Source organism: Pangasianodon hypophthalmus, chromosome 7 (genome assembly GCF_027358585.1).
Source record: "Pangasianodon hypophthalmus isolate fPanHyp1 chromosome 7, fPanHyp1.pri, whole genome shotgun sequence".
In the NCBI taxonomy this organism is placed as follows: Eukaryota; Metazoa; Chordata; class Actinopteri; order Siluriformes; family Pangasiidae; genus Pangasianodon; species Pangasianodon hypophthalmus.
This window is the reverse complement of record NC_069716.1, coordinates 20,960,756-20,984,022: the sequence shown is the minus strand read 5'-3', so window position 1 is coordinate 20,984,022 and position 23,267 is coordinate 20,960,756. Positions and strand designations below refer to the sequence as shown.

Genomic DNA, 23,267 nt, shown 5'->3' with positions numbered 1-23,267 from the left:
AATGAGGCTGCTTCACCCTGACCAGAAGAAAATGGTATATGTTATAAACACCTGGAAACAACATACTATATAGCCATGTACAATTAAAATAAGAAATTATTTAGTTTAACTTAAAATGTAAATTAAGTTTACATTTGCATTCATGTATGATTTATGTTATTTTCATATTTTTCTATGTTACTGTTGTAGTTTGTCCTTGTCACCTTGCTTTAGAATTTTACTTGTAAACTGAATCTCAGACAGATCAGATTTTTCACTCTCAGAGTTCAGTAACAGAGTTTATTATAAAGCCCTGAGAGGCAGGTCAGGTGCTGGAGAGAGATGTTGTGCTTTAATGTGGCATATGACCTTGGAGTGACTCACAATTATGCCAAAGGTCACTGAGTCTACTTGATGAGCTGCACTGCATACCGTTTACTGCAACAACTGCTGCATGACTGTACTGACAGAATGAATGAAATGAAATAAATTAAATTAGAAGCTTGTCAAACATTATTCTGGCTGTGGAATGGAATAGAGTTGAAATGTAATTCAAGGTATAATTTCTTAATGTTAAAGATGGAGTCAGTGGGGCTCCTGAGTGAAGTGAAGTGCCTGGTGGGATTCAAGCTTGCAATCTCCTGACTTGGCTGTGAGTACAAGGGAGCAAAACTGGCTGTGTTGTTTGGGATGGTGTTTCTCTCTTCCCTGTCAATCAGAGCAACATTAACCCTCCTGTGAGCTCATGGCTGTGGAAGCGGGCAGTTAGCACTTTCCTCCAAGTATGTTCAGCAGCTGATATTGCGTGATCAGCAGTTCGAAAGGATGTGGTAGCTGGCTTTGTGTGTCTGAGAAGATGCATATGTTAGCCCTCAATCACCTAAAAGAGTAGCTGTTATGCAGTAGGGGAGGAATAGCTAGTGGGAGTTGACAGTGACTAAAGCTAGGAGAAAATGAGGTAAAATCTAGAAGAAAAACAATGGTGGTAGTGTTTTTTTTTTTTACTGGTTAAAGTTGTTTATTTCTTATTCAACCGGATGGTCTACTTCTGCTTGGGGCTTCTGCACTTGTGGCTGCATTTGTGCTTTCTGCTGCAATGGATGATCCCACATGGTTCCCCTCCCCCAAAACATTTTTGCTCATTTGCTCATACTGAACATCCTTTTAACACACTTAGTGCTGATTGACTTTATAGTATACCATTGTAGAAGAATAATGATTGTGTCAACCAGAAGGAACTGGTTCCACTCAAGGTTTCTTCCTCATGTTGTCTCAGACAGTTTTTCCTTATAGCCGTCACCACTGGCTTCTAAATCTACATCTACATTAGTGTAAAGCTGCTTTGTGACAATGGGCCTAAATTGTCAGTCTTTTAGTAAAGTTGTGTGTAAATATTTGTGTGTAAATATATTGGTAAACCAAACAGAAGCAAAAATTTCTGCTGGATTTACAAAAGTCTTGGAAACACAGAGTTTCTCCATACTCAAGTGTATATGTTAATGAATATGTTATATGTTAATAAAATCACTTTTAAATTACCAGACAGTTGATTGGCACAGCTGAATTGAATTTGTTGACACTCAAAAAACTCCATAAAAGGCAAAGCTCACATAGGTAAAGTGATGAGCAAAAAAAAACAGACTTTCTCTGAGGTAGAAGTGAAAGTCATTTTGACTCATGTATATGCCAATGAAAAATATATTAAGGGCCAAAATCTGGAGCCAAATTACAGAAAAGGTGAATTAGATGTGAATTAAGTGAGGTGAAAAGAAAATGGTTTGAGATGAAAACAGAAAAATATACACTCACTGAACACTTTATTAGGAACACCTGTACACCTACACATTCAAACAATTATCTAATCAGCCAATCATGTGGCAGCAGTGCAATGCATAAAATCATGCAGATACGGGCCAGCAGCTTCAGGTAATGTGCATATCAACCATCAGAACGGGAGAAAAATGTGATCTCAGTGATTTTGATTGTGGCATTATTGTTGGTGCCAGACGGGCTGGTTTGAGTATTTCTATATCTGCTGATCTCCTGGGATTTTCACTCACAACAGTCTCTACAGTTTACTCAGAATAATGAAGAAGAAACATCCAGTGAACGGCAGTTGATGGAACGCCTTGTTGATGGGAGAGGTAAACAGAGAATGGCCAGACTGGTTCGAGCTGACAGAAAGGCTACAGTAACTCTTAATAAAGTGCCTAATGAGTGTATCTACTGTACCCAGGTGAGCATGGACATCAACCACATAAAACTGCTATGTTTCACTGTTTTTTTTCCCCGAAACATAGTGTCTTGGTGACTCTCAGCCAGAAATCCTGATGCTATGTTAGGAAAGCAAAAGGGCATGTGTCCACAGGAAGCAGACAGTCCATAGGCACTAAGTGTACAACACATTGCACTTATCGGTCACTTAGTGCTGGCTCTAATAAAGTGTTGCGGAGCATTAAAAGTAGATGCCATGGCAAACCAAACCGATTTATACATCGTCTGTCCTTTTTTTTTTACAATGGTACACTTCATTGAATGACTGGTCTTATTTGTCTTAATTTGTGCATTTATGTTGCCTTTCTTTCGTTGTTTTTTTTTAATTATTTAAGATTTCTTTAGTTAATGCAATTAATATGAATTGACTGGGTTTCACAAAAGTGTCATTGAATTTGCATGTAAATAAAAATACACAAGCTATTTAAACTTGAGAGCATAATCAATATATAAAAGTGCAATAGCTAATCGCAGTTTATGTGATTTGAAGCCGATCAATCTTGTGCATACAGTTACATGATGTTACACTACGTATGAACCACCATTTACGTTTATCCATTTTGCTTCATCTAGAACTCACTCTGGGATTAAATGAACACAAGAGATTATATTAAAGGAAATTCTCCTTTACTAGGAGGTTCTGTGGACACAATTTTTTATGGCCTCTAAATGAATGTTCCTCGTAAAGCTTTAGAGTAGCAACAGGTGTAGGTTCTAAATTATTAAGTTATTCGGAGTGTGATTTTTGCTTTGTAGTATAGCACTTACATGTTTAATAACATAGATGAAAAAAATTACAAGGTCATGGGGACATTTGAGAGAAGAAATCAATATCCACTTTCTTCCTCAGCCAGGGATAATTGAGCTAGTAGTCAAAAAGCATCTAAAATGTCATTAAATCATTTAGTTTATGCCTAGACGGAGCAAAACTTCTCACCTGGCCTGCATCTCTGCTGGTTAAATAAATCATCAGAAATAAATAAATAAAACACAGGCCTGGAGACTCTACCTGAAATGTTCTCAATAGCGTCCTCAGTGTAAAAGTGTGCGCTAACTAAAGGAAAATGCAGAGCATGTATCTAGGCATGTCAGCTTAGTGAACTACATCAAAAGCTAAGATTCTGAATTACATTTCTGTGAATGCTAGTGCAAGATTTGCTAATTTATCATGGACAAAAATCCTCCCCTCGCACTTACACATAACCATAATTTACTGTAACTTTTTAGTCTTTGACATTATTGTAAAGCTTTGCTGTACAAATTTTTTAGAAACAGCATTTTTTTTTACAGTGTACGGGTAAACAGTAGGTATAATCAGGACAAATGATGATGAAGAGACATAGCAGATGGGAGGCAAACAGGATGAAAGAAAAAAAAACCGTAATATTAAACATGTCTGAAAATGCTTTGCAGTTCCAGCATGACAATATGGCATCCTTGAGCTCAGAAGCCTTTTATTTTCACTTTAGTTTCCCTGATACCTTCACAATGTGAGTGTTACAACGTTGTAAATTTCAACTGTAAACTGTGAATATCAGGAAATCACCATAAACTTCTGGAAGTGCTGTGATGTGTGCATAAATGTGCTAAAAGTTACTGGTTTGATTCATGACTCCACACTATTATACTCAGCCTTTATTTTTAAAACAATTTCATGCCCAGCAGAGGAAAAAGCAGATGCACCATGTGACAACTAATGACCTCTCCTCCTCTCCACCCATCCCGTATACTGCTGAAGTCTGACCCTGGAACTTGTTCACCATGCTCCCAATCACCAACGTCCACACAGTTAAAGTGTCAGATGTGCTGAGCTGAAATAAATTCATGAACAAATTAAATAAAACTATTCTAACGGCTCTTCTAGGTTTACGACACAATGAAGTAAAGGGATCTGTAAAGTGTAGATGAGCTCAGCAATAAAGGTTGCACTTTGAACCTTGAATACAGAGAACAGCTACTAAAATGTCTTTGTATATCCAAGACTCTGTGCATGAGTATGTTGTGCATAAGTACAACACATTAACAAACCAAAAATAGCAGAACAAATGTGAAAAAGCAACAGCAAACTCAGAAGCACATCAACATTAACTCGAAAACAGAAAGGGTAGGTCCTTACTGAATATCAAATGCTAGTTGCTGATTGGCTACAGCATGAACCCATCTGAAAGTCCAAGGAAAACGGAGAGCTAGAGGATGTAAGAGGAAATAGGAAGTTAAATGAATCTACTGTTTCTTTGATTCATGTTTATTTTTATGAAGAACATTCTGATTTGCTGCTGTAATTTTTATTTGCTGTTATGTTCCTGATTTGCTATTACGTTTTTTGATTTGCTGTTACACTATATATCTAAAAGTATGTGGGAACCTGGCCAATCACAGCCATATGTGCTTTCTGAACATCCCATTCCTTATTTAGACCCCTTTGCTCTTATAATACACCCACTCTTCTGGGAAGACTTCCCACTAGATTTTTTGTGCATGGTTGTTGGGTGGATTAGTGAAGTCAGGCAATGATGTAAAGATGAGAGGACCTGGAGTGCAGTGGCCATTCTAGTTCATCTCAAAGGTGTTCAGTGGGGTTGAGATCAGGACTCTGTTCAGGCCATTCGAGCTCTTCTACTCCAACCTTGACAAACCATGTCTTCATGGAGCTTGCTTTGTGCACAGGGGCATTGTCATGCTGGAACAGGTTTGGACCCCTTAGTTCCAGTGAAGGGAAATCTTAATGCTATAGCATACAAATTGTGTGCTTCCAATATTGTGGCAACAGTTTGGGGAAGATGCACATATGGTGTGAGATGGTCATTTTCCATATATGTTTGGCCATATAGTGTATGTTTCTAATTTGCTGTTATGTTTTTGATTTGCTGTTGTGTTTTTGATTTACTGTTGTGTTACAGACCATTTCCGATTTGCTGTTATGTTTTTGATTTGCTGTTGTGTTTTCTATTTTGCTGTTGTATTATGGATTTGCTGTTGTGTTTATGATTTTGCTTTTGTGTTACAGGCCACTTCTGGTTTGCTGTTGTGTTGTTGATTTGCTGTTACAGTATGTTTTGGGTTTTGCAGTTGTGTTTTTGATTCACTGTTGTGTTACAGACCATTTCTGATTTGTTGTCTTGTTTTTGTTTTGCTGTCATGTTTCTGATTTGCTCTTGTGTTTTCTAATTAGCAGTTGTGATTTTGATTTGCTGTGTTTTGCATTTTTTTAATTTGTTGTGTTTTTTGCTTCGCTGTTGTATTTTTGGTTTTTCTGCTGGTTTTTCTGATTTGCTGCTATTTTTATTTATTTGCTGTTGAGCTTTTGAATTTGTTTGTTGTGTTTTTAATTTGTTATTGTGTTTTCTGATTTGCTGCCACATTTTCTGATTTGCTGTGGTGGTTTTGTTTTTGCTGTCATGTTTCTGTTTTGTGGTTGCCTTTCTGATGTGTTAATGTGTTTGTGTAATGTGTGCACTTACAGGCTACCATACATGAGATATATTACTTGGAATCAACAGGATTTTTTTAAAAAATGGAATCGATGACACCTTTTGACAACGCATTCATTAAACATGGACATTTATTCATATAGCACTATTTCATTTCCAGTGATGATGGAAACTAAAAGGAAATTATTCTCTCACAGAGGAACAGATTTAAAACATGGGATTTGTCCCATTGAAAATACAAAAGCATACATTCTTTCTTGAACTCACTGGACCACTGCACTCACTGTATGTACAACAATGGCTTTGTGGCCAACTGAACTGACAGAGCTGCCATAAACAACAGGACTAGAACATTTTATTTAGGTCCAAAGACTAAGCACAGTCCATCACAATGACATAGTGATCAGTAGGAGAGAATAGCACATGCAGTGTGCGTGTAGCTGTGTGTACAGCTTTAATACAATTCCCACGCGTCCATATCACAGAGTCTAAACCCAATGATTCTGTACTGGGCTGCAAATCCCTACTGATGACATTTCACATGTAAACAAGTTGGCAAATACAGGACCATAAATGACATATACAGCAATGACAAGATTGACAAAGTAACAGAATTGTGAAACACCAGTTGTGCAGGGTCAATATTGTACATTTTCACTCTCTACCAATGCCTTAGCAGAGATCAGGAGACAGGAATGCATCATAGTTGCATTACTAGGTTGCATATTATTTGTTTTATAGTCTAATTTTAATTTGATCATAAACCTCTTCACATTGGCAACATTAGGGGAAACAAAGCAGTGCATGTTTTCACATTCAAAAATACTGCATCGAACTGATAACTATTCACAAAGCACTTCTTATATGCTTGTGAAGAATGCAAGAATGTATATAGGTCACTTACAGACTCAGCATTTGGAATCTATTCTGATATATAGCATATTTCTACAATATATGTAAATATCCAAGGACCAGCCTCAGCTTCAGTCTAAATAAATGTAATCTACATTTTACAAAAAAAAAAAAATGCTCCTCACAATTTGTAGTCAATTTAACAGGTGGCCCATTTCTACACAGGTAAAAGCTAACAAACACCTGACAGTTGTGACACATACACATAAAGTCGAACACTGCACTGTTTCAATCCATCAATCACAAAGCAATATCATATCAAGTGCTTCAGCATGCGATAATAATGCAATCAAGCACTAGTTATATGGCTTTAAGAACAGGGGATGTTCTTACTAACTGAATCTTTAGCTATGCACAGCATGGGGTAAAGTTCAGATAACTCGAAGCTCATTTTTATCTAATATCGTCTGTATCTGTACATATCTGTATTTCTTTCAGTAGAATGTCTTAATAACTTGCCACTTTTTTTCAAATTCCTAATTAATTTAGTCTGCTGGTTAGTGCAAGCACATATTAAGCCAAACATGCTCTCAGATTTATGGCTCACCTAAAAAACGTGCAATTTATAACAAGACGAGGAACAACAAATCATTCATTTGGTGCCACGTTTTCAAATTTGAACATAATAGGCGATTGCTCTCTTTCTGGTGCGAAATAGAGCACTAAAATAAATGCAACACACAGGAGCATTATTTATCAGCTCAAACACTAGATGTCCTTTAAAACCTCATTTTTGATTTCTTTATAAATTCATGCGACATATATTACATATCAGTACATGAATGAAACTGTAAACACCAACCACGACGAAGCATTTAAAGGGATGGATCTGCTGCAGCTCTTAACAAAACAGCACAAAAGAACAATATTTGCTGCTCTTGGTTGAACATTTACAAGCAATAGTTGTAAATTTATCTTAAAAATAATAATACTGTTCAGTACAGGGAGATCTAGTGCCTCTGTAGTATTTCTTTGGAATTATTTCCTGTCAAAAACTAATCATAAGTAAATACCTCGATGTGAATGTTAATTGATTAATTTTATGAATCAAAGGTCAGTTTGAAAAATCTACTACTGTGATTGTGACTCCAAGGATCATGTGCCCAATCCAACTATAGCTAACAGCTATGAATTTATGTTAATATCTGCAAACCATAAAGTTAGACACAGAGTATTGTGTGAATAACAATTTGCAAATGCTGCATGATGAGCATACATATAAACGTTGCGTAGGGAGTCAAATGACAGATTTACAAAATGTACCATGGATTTGCGATTTACAAAATTATGAATTACCTTCAAATATGACTGCTTTAGACAGGAATAACTCATTCATTTCTCTCTACCACGAATCTCCCTGAAATTCACAATTCATCATCTAATCATCATCTACTCTTAAATCTCAGTCCTGACAGGAGTCTTTCAGATACATGTGTTTGCTAGAACATGACCTCTTCACAGCTTCCGTAGTCACTCTCCACCATGTCTGAGTCAGCACAACCTCGAGAAGAGCGAGTGGCTATAGCAGAGCGTGTGGAGGAGCCACAGTCTGCGTATGAGGGCTGGGCCACACTCAGCCGAACGCTTAGCCGTTTATACCCAGCTGAGACATTATCCATGCTGCGTGTGTGATGTGTGGGGTAATAACTGATGGCCGTGTATTCATTAGGACACTGAGAGCTGGGCAGCGGCAGGCCATCCGGTCCGAGGAAGTCATCCAGGTTTTGGTGGCTGTAGCAGGGCGGCAACGGGGCACGACGCTCACTGCGCTCCAGTGGGAATGGGAAACCCCCAAAACGAGAGTTCCGGCGAGAGTCTGTGGAGGGCATGGTGGGGTACGTGCTCTCGACAATGTCAAACTGTGGGAACTCCTGCACACTGGGTCGCCCGAAATAGTCCGGATCAGCGGGGTACACTGAGAACAGGGAGGAGAGTAAGATGTACTTAACTTGCTTTAAAGCTCCAATACATACATTTGTTTAAATCAACATCTTGGTTGTGAAGAAAAAAAGTACTTTTACCAACTTGCCCACCCTCTTATTTACCAGACACTGGGTAAACGTTTCCATACTCACCTTCATAGCCTGGATCCCAGTTATTTTTTCTGATGGACTCATTATCTGAGTTGGATGATGGGGGATGAGGAAGGTTAGGGGCTACACTGCACACTACAGGGCCCTGAGCCTTGTGGCCCCGGGAGTTCATCTCCCTCTGCTCTTGCGGCTTCAGAGAACGGAAAGGGCTGTTGCCCAGGTCGTTCCCACCAATCAGTGTGTTCATCTCCATAGGAGGTGTGTCTCCTCCGTCACGCAGCATGGTTTTGGTCAGACCCGTAGGGAAGTAACCATTTGAGTCTTGTACGCAAACCGGCTTGTGCTTCTTGTAACTGACGTAGCGTTTTCGAATGCACACAAAAGCAGCGACAAGAAAGATGAGGCCAAACACACCTGCACAGATCTCAGCAATCTCTACAAATCCAATACTTCTTGATACCAGAGGCAAAGAGTTACAGTGGATGGAGCCGTCTTCCATTATACATCTAAATCCACTGAGACAGGAGTCTGGATAGCATTCCTCCTTCAGTAACTCACATCTGTACATTAACAGAGACAAAGAATATATCTGTGAGCCATATAGTCTCACAATTTAAAATTTATACAAGCTACAAATTACAACTCATGAAAAGTTATGAACAGTTAAGTGTAGTGTGAATGATGGAGTTAGTTTTTCTTATGACTTTATTCATATGTAATCTCACTAATTCACTCTTGCTCATTAGAATTTTTCGAAATAATTAGTTTTGGTTATTTATTATTACATTAGATTTATTAAAATCATTTTCAGATTTCATCTGAATTTCAGTTTAGCTTTAGTTAATGTTAGTTAATGTTTCTTACTTTATTTTTAAGTAAACATTTTATTGAGTTTAAATTATATATACATATATATATATATATATATATACACATACACATATATATATATATATATATATATATATATATATATATATATATATATATATATATTATAGTCTTATTATGATGCACATGCATATCATACCTGCTTCCGGGAATTTGTTCAGAGCAGTTACACATGTAATCTTCAGTCTTTGGCACACACAGGCTGCCATGGCCACAAGGCTGAGAGGCACAAGGATTATTCAACTCACAGTGTGTGCCCATAAACTGCGGTGGACAGCTACAGCTGAACTCTGCCAACAAAAAAAAAAAAAAATCACAATCATCCACACAGTTCCACGAGATGTTATTTCACTGTAGAGCAAAGATGGAAGTAAATCACTGAGCCTGATGTACGGGGTTATGTTAAGGGTTATTATATCCTAAGCTTCATTACCATATTAGTGTTGCAGTAAGTAGTGCCGCTGCATACAAATATACTTAGAAATTTGCTGATCAGAAATTTTCAAAAGAATACACCTCTTTAAGGGAAAAAGGGGAAAATACTTTTGCATTAAACACAGATATCAGGCTTAAATCACCACCATACTCAGAAATACCACACATAGAAACAAAATACTTATTTTCCTATGTTTGATGGTCATATAAACAAAAAGCCAATTTATTTCCTACTCTGTTACTTGATTGTATTTTACATAATGCTAAGGCAATGCAAAGTGCTGCTTAAATACAATTGTAATTATGTAAATTAGAGTTTCATTTGCATACAGACCAACATATAGGCTACATTTACATTTATATTATATCAATTATTTGGCTGTCAGTTTTATCCAAAGTGACATACACGTGAGGCAGAATACTGCAGAACATCTGCAGAGCCAATATTCTGAGTCTGAAGTGCTAGAAAGCTTCTCACCAATTGACAGGAAACAAGTGTAAGATGGCTGACCACCACAACGAAATACAAACAGTGGGTTTGTTCAAGAATGAACATTAGACATAAGCAATCAGTCAAACTACAAATGATAAACTCTTGGCAGTTAAAAACATGTAGTACTACACAATAACCGTATTCATGTACTGAGATTAATCCTTACCTTTGTTAAACTTTTCCTGACAAGTACCTCCATTCTCACATGGATTACTGGCACAGACTTCCTCTTTGCAGCATTGGAACTTTCCGAAGAGTCGGTTTCTCTGAGAGCCCTCGTCTGTCTTCACAGTTTGCCCGTTAAAGTACAGTCGCTCCAGACAGCCCTTAAAGCCTGGCGAGTTGGCATTAGGGCTGGTGTTGGCAAGCAGCAGGACCCCGTGGGCCTGGGTCAGCCTGCAAGGCTCCTGCAGGTCTCTGGAGATGGAGTGTATGTGGTCCATGGTGAGCCTCAGGTTAGTTCCTCTGACCTCCAGGGAGATGTCGTGCCAATGGCCGTCAGCCACCAAATGAGTTTCCAGACGCAGGACACCAGAATGCAGATTCCCACACCTATACCGGAACTGGAGCTTCCTCTCCATCAGCTGCACAGAGATTAAAATGTTTTTAAAAATACTGTATTTTTTATCAACACTACTGAGCTCCCACTGAAGTTCCATCCATCCATCTATCCATGCATTAAAAATAATGGGTATTAAACAAGAAATATGTGTCCTAGTCTATGAAAAAACAACACGCAGAAACCTTGGCCTGTTTTTGCTAAAGCAACTGTTCCAGAAAATTGGCCAACGACGCAGCAGCCGTCCTTCACCAATAACAGGAGTACATGTGGTATATTTTTTAAACAAGCATAATGAATGCAATACAACATTTGATCCTAAAATTATTAATTACACTGGGCCATGACCTTTAAAACACTGACAACCATCAGTATACGGGCTTTTAGCTTTCACTTCCAGATTATCTTCCAGATAATATGGCCTTGAACCACATACAGAGATTTCCCATGCAGAATTCACCCAACATGATTGTACAGACTAAATGAATCTGTTTAAAATATGTGAATTTATTGCAAACATACTAGCTCACTTTAAAGTTAAGAGGTTTTGTCTGGAGGTTTAGCTGTGTCTCGATCTAAAGCTATGAGAACCACTAAGACATAAACATGTTTAAAGTGTGAGTGCAGTGAAGTGGGTTCATTCAATATCACATGCTACAATGCTAAATAGCATGCAACCCTAGCAGTATGGAATTTGAATGTTGAGTGTTAATGACAGCTCATGCAGAGCTCAGAGGAAACCGAGCCAGCAAAAGCAGCTAACTTTGAACTGTCATGTGCTTCTAGGATGCTAAAGTGATCCAATGATCCAAGTGGTTTGATGGTTTTCAGGCCAACAGCTGCCAAAAAAAAAGTAGGCGTGAAGTTTTAAGTAAAGCAGTTTGGTTAAATTATTACACAATGGAATTTCTGAATTTCAGCCATCCAAACACTTTTGTGCCATTCAGGAGCCAAGTAAAAGCAGCACAACTGTGCAGAAAACCACCCACTTCAGCTACACCAAGGTCATGCTGAAACCGGGACAGGTATTACAATGCACGTTGACTGTTTTTCGCTTCCTCAGCCATTGCACTGACAGATAACAAAATTACTCAGGCTTGCATATGCATACGCTTTATACCATGTATCAGCTTCTTTGACTTTAATTAAAAATGCAAAACCTTGTGAGTATGCATGAAATTTGTAAGCATAACACTGATTTCAGTGCTAGTCAATGTATTATTAATGGTGATCATCCTGGTGCCAGACATTTAATTGCTGCAGCAGAATCCTCAGTGAGAGTGCGATGCGCTTTGATGTATCAGCACTCGGCCTCATGGGATTGGTCCTTCGTTCGCTTTCATTGGTCGCTCTCTTACAGTTCTCTTGTACTATGTTGACCCAAGTTGGATGAGGCATCTTTTGCCCCAGAGGCATCATGGAGGATGGGCATGTTTGATCAGAGTTTAACCTCTTTGTGGGTGCTACTGAATTTGACAGGTAAGATGTTTACTTAATTTCCAGAGTCTGCATTAACGAGAAAATAATAGTGCTTGGCCTGAGATGAATTGCCTACAAAATAGCCTGTAGCTAAAGCTTTGCAAGTTGCAGCAGAGAAATCTGCTGCTGTTGGTGTACGTGTGGATAAATGCAAATGACTCTAAATCCACTACAGATGTACAGTGTAGCTAACTTATTAATCACCAGGCGAGAGAAAAAAAGAATCTGATTACATCTTATTGATGAAGTCGAAGAAGATAATTAGCCAGAATTTGAGCTTTGAAAATATTCTGAGTTTCTTCCTTTTTATTTAGAAGGCTTGGGTAGGAACACATGACTATGATATATGCCTGATCTGCAGAAGTCCACTTTTTTTGCTGTCTGAAACATTTAAAATCATCAGTTCAGTTTCTTTATAAGATATCAGAAGTATGTTTGCTTTAATGATACTAGATCTTAGGTGTCAGTTTCACCTTTTCTTCCCTCTGTCATGAATGGGTATAGGAAATTATAATTAACTGAAATATTCTGTCGTCCAATGCTGTTTGTGAATTGCAAATTATCTGCAAGGAAGCACCGGAGCTTTACCACATGCAACGTATCACAAGTCTCCATAATTAGAAACCATTAAAATCATATTGCTCGGTGGTTAATACAAACCAGCATGCTAGGATTCAAAACCGTGAAGCACAGGTTGGAAATACAGAGACTTCTGCCAGCCACTTAAATATTCTATTATGATCTGTAAATGAGGGCCCCTATGGCTGAGGTTACATTATTTAAAGAGAAGGTCACAGTTTAGTGCTTTGGGTATTGTTCATCTTTTCTCACACATATTGCTGTGGGAAGTTTTTTTTTCATCCTACAGTCTCCAAACACTGTCAGACCCACCAGATAAATACTTTAGATAGAGGAAATGGACCCACATTGAGCCTCTGAAAGAATGGAACGACAGCAAAATTCATTACAATTTAGCCATAACATGGATTCTGGGAAAGCTGCATCAACTGACTGATATACCAGGAGGTTGAACTGACTGATATGAAGCCCATATCAACGGCAGGCTAATCTCCATCTTAATCTTTTTCTCAAGATTCACCTAACCACCTTAAACACAACCATTAACAGCATGAGGTGGCACAAGAAATTTGAAGACTATATTCAGCAGACCAGTGTCTCTTACAAACCACCTGTTATTATCTTGTCTTTGTTGCAGTCTGTATTGATTTCCCTCATCTGAGATTTCTTTGAGTATTACGATGACTGTTGATGGTGAGCTGTAATACCTGTAATGTTCCCCAGTCAGAGGCATTAGTCGTCATCACTGTGCCTTCAGCATCCGATGTTTTGATACGAAGAGACAGATGGAAGTTGTGTTTTTCCTCCTCAGTCTCAAAAAGGTATTTTAGATAACCATGTCCATCAAATCTCATGGCTGTGTCTGAAATACAGAGAGTGTAAACTGTTAGTGCAATCCAAAAATGCTATCAATTAGCTGAGAGTCTTGCAAATGGACCAGTGGCCTAAGCAGAAAATGCTTCTAATGATAAATTTGCAGAAAAAATGACAAAATGCATCTCATGATTATGCTGTGATGTCATTCCAAAGACAATCTTTGGCTATAATGTTGACTAAATACAACAAAAGACAAAAGTTATATATGACTATTACATGTCACTAGCACAAAAATGTTTAATATTTACTGTTCACACAAATAATACTTTTTTTTAATGCTCAAGCAGGAACTTAAAATACATTGCTTTGGAGACAATACTTTTCTGGGTACTAGTAGGTGTTTATTTGAATTCTTATCATTTGTTAGTCAAAACTGTATCACTATGATATATCAACAATTTCTGTTCATATATCATAGTGCAAGGAATGTGGATAACATTGTCGTATCTTTTGAACTTAAATTGCTGACTCAGAATGAATATTGCCCATGATGATTCTAGTCACTCTGGTAATCATCATCATAATGTGACCTTTGTTGTTTCAGGGTTTTTTTTTTTTTTTGCCTACCATTACAGCTGCACACGCTCTCCCAGCTGTGATGTGGAGTGAAGAAGCTGGCCCGGGCAGTGCTGTAATGCTTCACTCTCTCCTCGTTCATCAGTACAGTACTCCTGCAGCCTGGTTGAGGGCAGCCATCCCCCACACAGCCATTGCCCCTTACTCTGATTATGCTCAGTCCGAGAGAGGCGTTAATGCGTTCCAGTGCAGTCATTAGGTGCTGGGAATCCACAGGCCAAGCCGAGTTGTTCTGAGCCTTGTACACCAGCAGGACCTGTACCTCCGGGCTGTGAGACAGCTGTTCCTGCTGCAGGCTGGCAATGTGCAGCTCCAGTTTGGGTATATCCAGATTGCGCTGGAGCATCCTCCAGTACTCAGACACAAACTCCTCAGCACTTAGGCCGGCCAAATGCAGGGTGAAGCCCTGATCCAGGTCCTGCTGAGACGCAGCCCATATATGTACACGCACTCCAGAACGGACGGTGAATTTGCCATCTGTCACACTCACGTTGAGAAAATAAACGCCCGGCCAAAGAGCCTTCTCCGCTACAATCTTTCCGTCCACAGAGTCCATAGAGAAGTGACCATTGTGTGTAGTTTCTAGCCTGTAACTCAGAACATCCTGGGGGTCCTGGTCAGAGGCGTGTAGCTTACCAATTACCCGTCTGGAGAAAGTTTGCTCAGTTGTAGTAATGAACACATCCAGTGGGGCCACTGCAGGAGGGAACTTGCTCTCTTCTGTAACGTTGATTTTAACCACACATATAGAGGAGAGAGGCGGGTGTCCACTGTCAGTGACCTACAAAGATATTCAAACTATTAGCTATTGTAAGACACACCATTGAATTAGTAGCTTTGCAACAGGAATTTTTTTTCTCAGTAAAACTACTGAGGTGTGAAATCTGTGAGATTTCTGTTCTAACTCAACGTCTTAATACCTGAATTTTGAGCACGTGCTGAGACTTTCCTCTCTTCCTAAGTGAGGAGGACAGTGACAGGAGACCACCCTGGTCTACATGGAAGTGTCTGCCTTCATTTCCAGAGACAATGTGGAAAGTAAACGGAGGTCCATTCTGAGGTGTGTCCCTGTCGCTGACCAACAGTTGCAGAATGCTACTGCCCACAGCCTCCTCTTCCTGCCACACAATTAAACATGATTAAAAACATAACTATGTCTAAAACTAACATAACTGTGCCTCAATTTTCTGTTGTTAGAATCCAGACCAACTGTTATTTGATCCAGATCCAGACCAAATCAGTGTTGTTGTGAGTCCCTAGAGGGTCATAATGTAAGGCTATTCATTTTTAACTTATTCCATATTCTATAAATATAGAATGAATGAATAAATGAAAGTAGAATAGGGATATTCTACGTTTTTACGAAATAGAAGGGCTAACAGAATCTGATCAAACTTATGCACTATTAGGACTAAGTGAATTATATATTTATGATATATATATTTGTTTTCCAAATACTGACAACATAATATTAAGAAAGACATTTAAGAAGAACTCGCAACACTCAAATTTCTCTTTCCTTCACGCACCATCAACTTTTCTTTATTCAACATATAGGTCTCTACACTACTCTACATTTTAGGATTTGGAGTCAATCATTGAATCACACCAAAAGGCACCATGTTTTTAAATCTTTTGTAAGACACAGGTCTCAGCCCTGGACTTTTAAATTTTGTTAGATGTGAGCCCATGCATGCTTTAAAGAGACAAATATGGAACATGGCCAGTTGTTACGCAACAGGTACTACTCTACTCCAAAAGTTAAGTAGTACCTGCTACAGCCAATTTCAATAATATTTTTTGCAAACTCGCCTGGATCGAATGAAACAAGGTGCCATGTTTGGCCTGCGGGTCTTGTGTTTGACACCTGTGGCTTATTTCATATCCAACAGTGACAAACAGCTAGAATTCTTGAAATAAAGTGAACAATAATCAATTTGTTGTCTGTTTTCAGCAATGCCTGATCAGTAACGTGTCTCTGGGCTGCTCTCTAAAGCTACATACTTTAAAAACAAAAATAATACACTGAAGAAAAAAATTCCAAGAATATAAGGACATATGTATCAAAGTGTACAAATGGACTGGTCAGTCCACATGCTGGAATTTAGCCCGTATATGCACACCTTGCCTCTACCTGCTCCACTCGAGCTAACACAACTGGAGCACCTAATTGAAACAGAGTGCTCAGATGGCAGAGATAAGCCTCACAATTACTAACTAGCCCCCTGTGCCAAATAGTCTGGATACACAGAAGACACTTTGGACGGAGGTAGATGGATGTGAAAAGGGTTTCCAAGTCAGCAAAGTTGTCACTATGCTTAGATGAGAACAACCAGAGCAAATATCACTGCAGACAAAATGGCACAGGAGCAGGTCTGTTGATTTATTAAGCATGGCTGATTGTCTCCTCAGGCTGTTGTCGAGTCCACTGTGTCCACAGTTTTAAGACAAGACAAAGATGAATTTCCCCCATACCTGTAGCACAAGGCTGTGGCTGGTCTGAGAGAAGACAGGTGGGTTGTCGTTGACATCAGAAACAGTGACTGTCACCTGGACAGCCGAGGAGAGAGGAGGCTGCCCCTCATCAGCAGCCTGCACAGTCAAGGAGTAGTGTGTGATCTGAAAGACACACGACGTCAAGGGGATTAACACAGCCAGTTTGTGACATTGCAATCACACATGCTCCACTGTGTACAGTGAGCCAGTTTAAGAAGCAAAATATGTCAACTAAAACCAAAGGAAACAAGTCTGTGCTTGTCAGGGGTGGAAAGATACAACAAATACGACATTTCTCATTACTTCCGCCTTCTTTTATTTGTAGCATGAATGAGCTCACCTCTTCCCTGTCCAGCATGGAGCACACTTTGATGTGTCCTGTCTGAGGATCAATGCTGAACTGCTGCCATGGGTCGCCACTCACGATGGAGTAGCGGATGAGGTTGTTCTGTGGTCCATCACGGTCAACAGCTGTCACCTGAAAGGCACCGAGAGCGAGACAGGATGTCAGAGAGGAAGAGAGATCTGCTGTCAGCAGACATGACTACGAAAACCTTATTGTGGGTGTCTAAAGCTGTGTTAAAGCTCTGCTACATTATAGTCTAGTTCACATTACCACATTTTCACAATATTAGTACACTAAGAATTCTGAGATACACACACTGTGCTTCCCAATCACTAGTTCTTTTTATGAAATCACCATGTTATTGGGATTTAATCAATTACTATAACATGACTATAAGTTAGCATTTAGTTAGAATAATGTCAGCTCTTATTTCTGGAAAATGAAATGAGGAATAACAGCTACAATAGAAGTGAGAAATATGAGACTGGCTGACTGGTTGAGCAAGTGAATGTAACTGTCACTAAATCCAGAGGCATGAGAGAAAGGCAGGTTGGAGCGGGAAGCCACTGACCCTGGCCTCATTTGATAACGTTATCGTTCGGCAGCAGTGTCAGGTGAGGGAGCCTCGCAAAGATACCTGCATCACTGTGTCTCCAGGCAGGAGATCTTCAGCGATTTTTGCACTGTAGTCTGCACGGCTGAAGATTGGTGGGTTGTCGTTGACATCGGTGATATTGACAATAATCATGGCTATGTCAGTCAGTGATGATTTGCCTTGTGCCCCCTCCACTGACAGGTAATACTCACGACGGAGCTCATAGTCCATAGGAGCCTTCACCCACAACACACCTACAGCATAGAATAACAAAATTACAGCCAGTGGAGTAAAAAGAATGGTGCATTGCTTCAAGATCAGAGGAAAGAGATCCATTTGCTCCCTCTGTTGGATTAAAAACTACATTGTGTACGGTACAGTTTGTTCATGCAAAACTATTGCGCATCAGGATTAACACAGCAAAGCAGCAGACTGATTCAAAGCAAAGATGTACTACCATGAAACAGTAAACCTATCAGTGCCCTAGCAATGACATCCAGTTAAGTACTGGAATGCTCTAAGCTTGAGAAACTTCTGGGTGATGGATGATCTTGGCTTTCAAACAAGCATGAAAATATGCAAGATCTAGATTTCAGATATATACAGACTGAATTGTCTTTATGGGCAAGTCAGTACAACTGTTTACTGATTAAATCAGTTCTACAGGGACAGGATCATTGTGGATTTCTTTGCTCAGAAACAACTACTAAACCATAGTCATTGTACTAAACCTGGTCATTATGTAGTGTGTTTAATCAGGTGTCTTTGAGCAGGAAAATTCTGCTGTAGTCCAACTTTCCAAGACTTGAGCTGGGATCTCTGGATTAAATGCTAACTCTTTTTAATGAAAACGTGCACAGGGTCAAAAAGACTCACTGAATCGAGCAACTTACAAAGTATTTACAAAACCAGAAGTATTGGTGGAATTTAAATAAACTAAGCACAGATGGAATCACGATTTACCTTTTTCATTAATAACTGGTTTACTTAACTTTCAACGGCTGGATTGAATGTAGGTCAGTTACTGGCTTCTCATTTACTATATTGGCCTAAATTTGACTTCAGTTAGCAATTAAATAAACATAATGTTTTTTAAGTTTCTTTTTGCCAGAGGGCTATGTTGATTCTGAATAGGCTCCTCTGGATAGCTGAACATTGCAGTGAAATGGGTCAAAAATGTCTTGTAAAGTGATAATCACACATGTACATATCATTTCTTCTTAAGTGGGAAAAGCGTCTTTAGTAATGTAAGAAAAAGAAAGAAAAGCCAATACATATATCATAAAAAGTTGACAAAGTTTAAGTCATGTATAAATCTCTACTTCTATATATGTGTGCATAAAAGCTTGAGCAACTACCACTTGCTTTCTTCTCTATCACTAACCTCCTTCAGACCTGGTCCTTCAGCTTCATTCTCCCTCTCCTTGTGTGTTGAGTAATGCATTATTTGTACTCTTTTTAAATCTGATTTACAAGAATACAAGGCTTAATTAGAAATGTGCTCTTTTTTGTTTGAACTGACAAAATCTTCTCACATAAATGATCTTTGGGTTGAGAAATTGAGAGATATAAAATTGTCAACACTATGTGACCTTTTCACTGACATTAACTTATCGTAAACAACTAGCTATCTGTCTGTCTGTCTGTCTGTCTGTCTAAACGTAAATGAAATAAAATACTTAGCTTGTCACCTAGTTAACATTATATAGTGTTAAACAGCGTATTGCCTTTCCTTTATCTCATATAAACCTAAAGTTAGCTAGCTAACAAACAGGAACAAGGTAAAAACTTGATAGCTAATAATAATTGACGATAATTTGCGACAAATTCATATTATAGCTAGGTATCTTCACTCTGTTCTTACTTACTATTAAACTCTTTATATCATGTATTTCAAAAAAGGTCTATTGTTTAACTTAGCAAGCTTTTAGCCAACATTCTGTCACAACTTCAGTGGTCAAAATGAACTTTATAGAACTCTACTCTTGCTTTGCACAATGAGTAGCACAGCCAGGGATACACTGAATTAGAGTGGCAGCAGCTCCTGCCTTGGAACAGTTGAATAAGGAAGAATGAATATGAGAAACTATTGATTATTCGAATGAACAATGTACATTTAGTTTAGGCTTCTAAACAACATTTAGAAGGGATAATCCCCTAAAACTGTTTTAGTGAATTCCCTGTCAGTGGCGGAAATGTGTTGTCGTTCCTAGATAACAATATGAGAACAAATGATTCATGAAAAATGACAGATCCATAAGTGTAATAGCCAAATTGTCAAAGCCACACAATGAATAAGGTTTCGGTCTGTTCTCATGCTCATTTTAAGGCTTATACTATTGTTGAAATCACACCCATAGTGTCATCTGTGTACATTGCATGGAATCAAATGTAGCAAAGATAAAATGTAGAACTGTGACATCTGCTGGCTGATGCCAACTTGCAATAATCATTAATAAAACTCATTATCTGGTTTTAATTTTTGAATTTTTTGAATTATATATTTATCATGTGACTATTGGACAACATTTGTCTGGAACCTACCAGAAAATCAGATTATTTTATTCATGACTGATTATAATATGGTGCAAATTATATATTACATATTGTAAAAAAAAAAAAAAAAAAAAAAAAAAAGAGAGGACGATTAAACTATAACCAATGAACTTATGAATTAACGTCTAATATCTATTTGCAAATCAGTTGACATAAAAAAAAAAAAATTACCCCCCCCCCAAAAATGCAAGTGCTGCTGAAACAGCAGCAAACCTATTGAACTGTAACTAATCAGCAATATTCCTCTGTCCTCTACATTTAATAATAATAATAATAATAATCCTATGACTTTTGCAGGAAATATTTAGGTAATTGACAATTCTGAATTGTCTGAAAAATGTCATAAATTAATTGTCTAAATCCAGAAAGAAAAGTCATGTCAAAAAAAAAAAAACCTCTGAGAGAGTAGAGGGAGATTTGGAGGAGGGGGAGCTTTAAGAGGTGGTAGAGAACGGAGATAAAATGAAAGAGAAGCCAAACAGTTCAAAAGCATGTTAGTACAGGCTCTGCAGCTCTACCCTTACTAATCCTCAAGAAGCTTGGCAGGCTCAGTAGGTGCAGCGTAACTTACCTGTGAGGGCAAAAGTAGACAAAAGAGTCTACGCTCCCTATCTCTTTAGTGTTTTGTAATCCTATATTTTTTGTTTTTGTTGTTTATGGATTATGAAATACTGTTTGCACAAAGGTCACATTTAAATTAACATAGTAATTATGTTACATTCTGCAGTTGAATCATGGATTATTACTTACTTGCATGAAACATTGTACTTTTGCTTCTGGTTATACATAATACAAAATAAAAATAAATTTAAAAAAATAAAATAAATAACATGTTTGCAGTAAATTCCACATAAATTAGAATATGTTACATTTGTGAAGATTACATTATACACCATATAATACAATAAAGACTAATAAAATGTAATGAAATTATTACTAGTTTTGCATTATCATCATGTCCTGTCTTATTTAATCTAAAAATCTAATTATTGTAGACTAGAGGAATAAATTAAGTAAATTACAAAATCCTCATAGCAAAACATATGTAACATACTGTATAGCTAGTCATTAAATAATAATCAAAATAATCATTTTCATGCATTTCTAATGTGAGATACTCATTGGTAAAAATATGTAGTCACGCAGGGAACTATTTCTCATATTATGTTCATTTTGTTGACCAGCCTATGCAGAGTAATATCAGACATATATGAAATATCAAGTAGCCTCACCTGTCTCAGAGTTCATCTGGAACCTTCCGTCCTCGTTGCCAGAGATGATGGAGTATCGGACAGGCTCGCTGCCAGTGCCATCTCTTGTTTGGGCAGAAACACTAATTACCTCTGTCCCCACAGGCAAGGATTCTGGGATTTCAGCCATGTACTCAGAGCTCAGGAACACAGGCTGATAGTCATTCAGATCAAGTACATTGACTGTGACTCTGGCTAAGGAGTAGAGATGATTAGGAAGACCTCTGTCCGTGGCTTTGACTCTCAGCTCAAAGGTGGTTTGACCCTCATCAGCCAGAGAGTGCTCCAAGCGCAAAATACCCGAAATCTCATCCAGAGAGAAGAAACCACTGTCTGCTCCTTGCAGGGAGTACCTCACCTCTGAGTTTATACCTGGTAATATGTGAGAAGAGGACATCTTAGATAAAGGATGCAAAGTTCTTCTTCTATTCTATTTCCAGAATAGAAGTAGAAAAGATATGAATTAAATCAGAACTGTCGGATGGTGTGTCTTAGTGCATTTGAAATTTGTGTTTCAATCTGTGAATGTGTTAAAAATCTGAAATTGTTTCATTACATTAAAAAAAATGTTAAAATGTTTTAAAATTGCTTTGTATGCAAATAAGGTCAAGGTAGTTCACAAACAAATAGGAGCCCAGGGCAAGGAGCTATAGTAGATCCTGTATCCTATGCATGTTCCCACACATTACGAGGTGTGTTCTGACACTCCCTTAGTGTTTCTCTGTACAACTCTCAATCCCAGATCAAACACAGCACACCTTTACTCTGCTTCATTCTGCTCTGTCATAGAGCCATCAAATAAAAGCATTAAGCAAACTCTAACTTTAAATGAACTTTTTGTTCAGTTTTGTTGATGCCAATGAAAACCATCTTGGATATGCTTGATGAGACAGCTAGTTAATTGGATTGCGTGTGAATCATTGTGCTTTACAGCCATTTTTCATAAGCACATGTACAGTAGTTGTGTATATACCTGTGTCTGGGTCTTTGGCATAGATGACTGTAATAGGTGTTCTAACAGTGGTGTTGTCGAACACTGTTATCTCATAGTGGTCGCTGGAGAACTGTGGTGGGTTGTCATTTATATCCTGCACCTTAAGTATAATGTCTGCTTGGCACGAACGTCCTCCTCCATCAGTTGCCTTGACGACCAAGTCGTATTCTGTTTCCTTCTCCCGGTCCAATAAGGCAAGAGTGAACAGCTCCCCTGTTTATGACAAAGACATTATTGTGTCATGACTTACTGTGAAAAGTTAGGCAGTAACAAAGAATATAAACACCTCAAAGTTTTAGAAGTTTTCAAGAAGTAAATTTCAACATTAGTTTTTTTTTTCCAGGAAAGTCCTTCTACACAGATATTTTATGTTCTTCTGGCAGCCTATTTACACAAAATACTACTATATGTACATCCAATGATTAGTCCTTCATGCCCAGGATGACCTTTAACATAATTCCAAACTATTTAGATTTGATCTTGGGAACCTGATATGCCATTCTAGGAAGATAA

At 38.3% G+C, this 23,267-nt stretch overlaps 1 protein-coding gene across 2 annotated transcripts in view; it reads right to left on the bottom strand.

Moving 5' to 3' along the window:
* Positions 1 to 5,797: 5,797 nt before the first annotated feature.
* The window catches only part of fat2 (FAT atypical cadherin 2), a 39,524-nt gene continuing 22,054 nt past the window's right edge, over positions 5,798 to 23,267 (bottom strand). For both annotated transcript variants that reach the window (XM_026918345.3, XM_026918344.3), the window contains exons 13-24: positions 22,734 to 22,967; positions 21,743 to 22,132; positions 17,997 to 18,208; positions 17,354 to 17,491; positions 16,993 to 17,136; positions 15,438 to 15,635; positions 14,509 to 15,298; positions 13,773 to 13,927; positions 10,615 to 11,032; positions 9,660 to 9,810; positions 8,672 to 9,189; positions 5,798 to 8,511 (exon numbers count right to left, since the gene is read on the bottom strand). In XM_026918345.3, the coding sequence (XP_026774146.3) occupies positions 8,036 to 8,511; positions 8,672 to 9,189; positions 9,660 to 9,810; positions 10,615 to 11,032; positions 13,773 to 13,927; positions 14,509 to 15,298; positions 15,438 to 15,635; positions 16,993 to 17,136; positions 17,354 to 17,491; positions 17,997 to 18,208; positions 21,743 to 22,132; positions 22,734 to 22,967 (3,824 nt within the window). In that variant the 3' untranslated portion in view covers positions 5,798 to 8,035. The remainder of the gene's footprint in view (positions 8,512 to 8,671; positions 9,190 to 9,659; positions 9,811 to 10,614; positions 11,033 to 13,772; positions 13,928 to 14,508; positions 15,299 to 15,437; positions 15,636 to 16,992; positions 17,137 to 17,353; positions 17,492 to 17,996; positions 18,209 to 21,742; positions 22,133 to 22,733; positions 22,968 to 23,267) is intronic.